Source organism: Kryptolebias marmoratus, linkage group LG1 (assembly GCF_001649575.2).
Source record: "Kryptolebias marmoratus isolate JLee-2015 linkage group LG1, ASM164957v2, whole genome shotgun sequence".
NCBI classification, from domain to species: Eukaryota; Metazoa; Chordata; class Actinopteri; order Cyprinodontiformes; family Rivulidae; genus Kryptolebias; species Kryptolebias marmoratus.
Window position 1 is genome coordinate 32873841 of NC_051430.1, and position 3280 is coordinate 32877120.

Below are 3280 nucleotides of genomic sequence, written 5' to 3' on the forward strand. Positions count from 1 at the left end.
TGATCATACAGAAATTAAAACTATATATTGTTGGCTTCTAAGTCACTGTCAAGAGAAAACTTCACTAATTAGGCTCAGTTTTTTAAAGCAAAATAAGAATCAGAGACTCGATCTGAACCAGACTAGAGGGCCGGATGAAATGTTACAGAGGGCCGGATCTGGCCCGCGGGCCTTGAGTTTGACACGTGTGACTTAGTGGATGGTACAGTGAAGTGTATTTACAAATAGTGATCTGTGGAAGTGTTCCTGAGTCCAGAACAGAATCGGACCTGTTTTTAATGCAGTGGCCCCTGAGGGCCAAGATCACCAACATCCAATATTGACTTTCAGCCTTGACCTTTGACCTGATTTTTGCCATATGTGTGATTTGTGTATAAATTAGTCTGAGGTGATCCTGGTAACTAAAGTATATAAATATTCTTCCTAATCTACCTGTCAAATAAAAGTTTTTATTTTTATCAGGTCTGTCTTTAGAAATAATCCTTTGTCTTATAACCCTCACTGTTTCCTTTGACAGGGAAATCCCTGTGTATAATATTTAACATCATTGTGAAGTTTGGGGATTCCTCATTTTAAATATAGGACTGGAATTCCTGATGACATCATTCTAGACCAATAAAAATTGAGTTTTCAAACCAGGGGTCAGGCCAGGTGATAAATCACCAAATTTCTTTTGAAATAGAGAATTAGAAAGTAAGAACTCAACACTGAAAAATCCCTATATTACCAGCACAGGTCACCAATGATCTTTTTATACCCAGTCCTCTAACTGACCTGTTTCCAATCAACCTAATAAGCTGCAAAATGTTCTTCTAGCTCTTTTTTTTGTACTTTACAGCCTTTTGTTGACCCTATCCTAACTATTTTGAGAGGCGTTGCTGCTATAAAATTCAAATTTACCCTATTTTTGGAAAAAAATTGTGCAGTTTCTTAGTTTGAACATTGAACAATATGTATTTATGAGACCTGCAAATCATTGCATTCTGTTTTTTATTTACATTTTGACGGTCAACATTTTTATAATTGGGATTATACATGCATGCGCATTTAGAACTTTGTTTTGTCCTTACACAGCTTGGAACTTAGTTCTTGTTCTCTTATAGTTTCTGATTAAATGAGTAATCAGATGTGTCACTGAAAAGGAAAAAAACATGCGGATTGTGAGGTCACCTTTGGGGAGGACATTTTTCTGAAAGTAAACTTCATTGGCGATATTTCCAGCTGGGCGGTAGTGCCCAACCACATAAGCCTTTTTTCCATTAGAGGCCATGCCCACACCCAGTTCTTTGGTGTCTTTCCACACCAGCTGAGTAAAACTTCCTGTAAAACAAACAGTATAATCACAGAATATGATAAGTGGCACATTTCAGCTTTATGTAGGATCTACAAAGACCTTTATGATGTAATTTTAGTGATCTAAAACCACAAAGTAGCCAAAAACATTGACTTCATTTAAAGCTTTATTTAGAAAGTTTATTTCTCTTACATAATGCAACAAATTGTGTGCATGCATTCACACAAATGTTTTTCTGTTTTCATTTTTTATTGCAATCTAACTACATCTTTATAATTTGTGCTATTTTAGTCATACATCAAAGCCCAGCTATGACTTTTGGTTTTAAAAAAAAGTTTATAATATTTTTCAAAATGTTTCACTTTATGTGCAAATATATTTTTAGTAAAATACAGTGACCTTCAAAAACATTGTTCTCTTCAAAATCTGCTTCAGCAAACTGGTTCTGTCTACTTACGCTTCCTAAAGTTTGTAGGTACCGTTCTATTTTTTTTTTAATTTTTACCCTTTTGTCACTTGTAGCTTGTAGATAACCTTTTGCTACTTTTGGCTTTTAGCTAGTCTTTTGCGACTTTTAGCTACTATTGTGCTACGTGTAGTTTTTAGGTACCATTTTGCTACTTTTAGCTATTGTTCTGCTCCTTTTGTCTTTCAGCTACCATTGTTTTTTATATAGCTTTTAGCCTCTGTTCTCCTTGTTTATCTTTAGCAACTCAGCTTCAGTTTCATCAACAAATTTCAGCAAAATCTTTTAGCACAGGATATTTTACTACTTTACTCATTTGGTGTGTTGTGTTTTACCAGTTTTGTTTTGGAATCCAGGGTTGATGATGCCATAATCATTGATATCAGTAATCCTTAATTCTTCAGATTTTTTAGCTGAAAAGTAAAACAGAAGGTGAAATATATATATATATATATATATATATAAAGTATTACAATTTTCAACAAGGTCCTATGTATAATCTGACAGAATTTTATTGTGTTCAGCTAAACTGATCTGAGTAACTACATACACGTGGAATCCCATCATTTGTTGTTTCAAAAAAAACCTTGATTTTAAGATATATCTGTAAAATTATTGCATTAAATTGTTTTTTTCATGAAAATGTTGCATTGTTTTTCTACATGTTTTCTTTCCAGTGCCACAGAGCAACACTGTTTGAGCTAAAAGAGAAAAGAGTCAGCTTCCTTCAGACTTCAGTGTAATATCAGGTGCAGCATGTTGGGTTATGGTAAAAACAGATGTTGATAGAAATTGTTTGACACAGAAGTTTGTGCACATATAGTTAAATGAATGCCTTAAACATTGCATGGAGCCAAATGAGAATTAGATGGAGCAAATATGTTTAACTCACAAAATCTAGCACTAAATGATTAATAATTTTAAGTTACTTGCCGTGGTAAATAATATTTTAATAACTACAAAAATTGCTAAAATGTAGGTCGAATGCTGAATGACTTTTCTGGCAAAGTTGAAATTGAGTTGTTAAAGTTAGGCAGAACTGTCAGGCTTGTAGGGGATCAAACAGGCAGGCGGACTCAAGGAACTTCAGAGAAAAATGCTGACATGGCAACAAAATCTACAAGATAACCCTGACTGCAGCAAGAGCTGAGGAGATGGCAGAGACTGGAGACTGATTACAAAGTAGGGACAAGTGGAGATCAGAGTAACAGGCTGTCATAAAAATATATTGAGCTGCAGGTGAAGATTAGCACAGGGGAACACATGAGAGAGCAGACAGAACTACAGATACACAGAGGCCATAAGACTAAACTCCTGAAACATGAACACACGGAACTACAGAACCCATAGAAACACAAGAACCATGAAACCAAACTGAACAAGGGAAAAATGGAGCGGGAGATCGACAGGCGGATTGGTGCAGCGTCTGCAGTGAAGCAGGCGCTGTACCGATCTGTCGTGGTGAAGAGAGAGCTGAGTCAAAAAGCGAAGCTCTCGATTTACCGGTCGATCTACGTTCC

At 35.6% G+C, this 3280-nt stretch overlaps 1 protein-coding gene across 1 annotated transcript in view; it reads right to left on the reverse strand.

The window, feature by feature from the left end:
• The window catches only part of LOC108241856 (protein PRY1), an 11253-nt gene that overhangs the window by 1704 nt on the left and 6269 nt on the right, over nt 1-3280 (reverse strand). The window contains exons 7-8 of the mRNA XM_025008053.2: nt 2096-2173; nt 1171-1320 (exon numbers count right to left, since the gene is read on the reverse strand). Of these exons, the coding sequence (XP_024863821.1) occupies nt 1171-1320; nt 2096-2173 (228 nt within the window). The remainder of the gene's footprint in view (nt 1-1170; nt 1321-2095; nt 2174-3280) is intronic.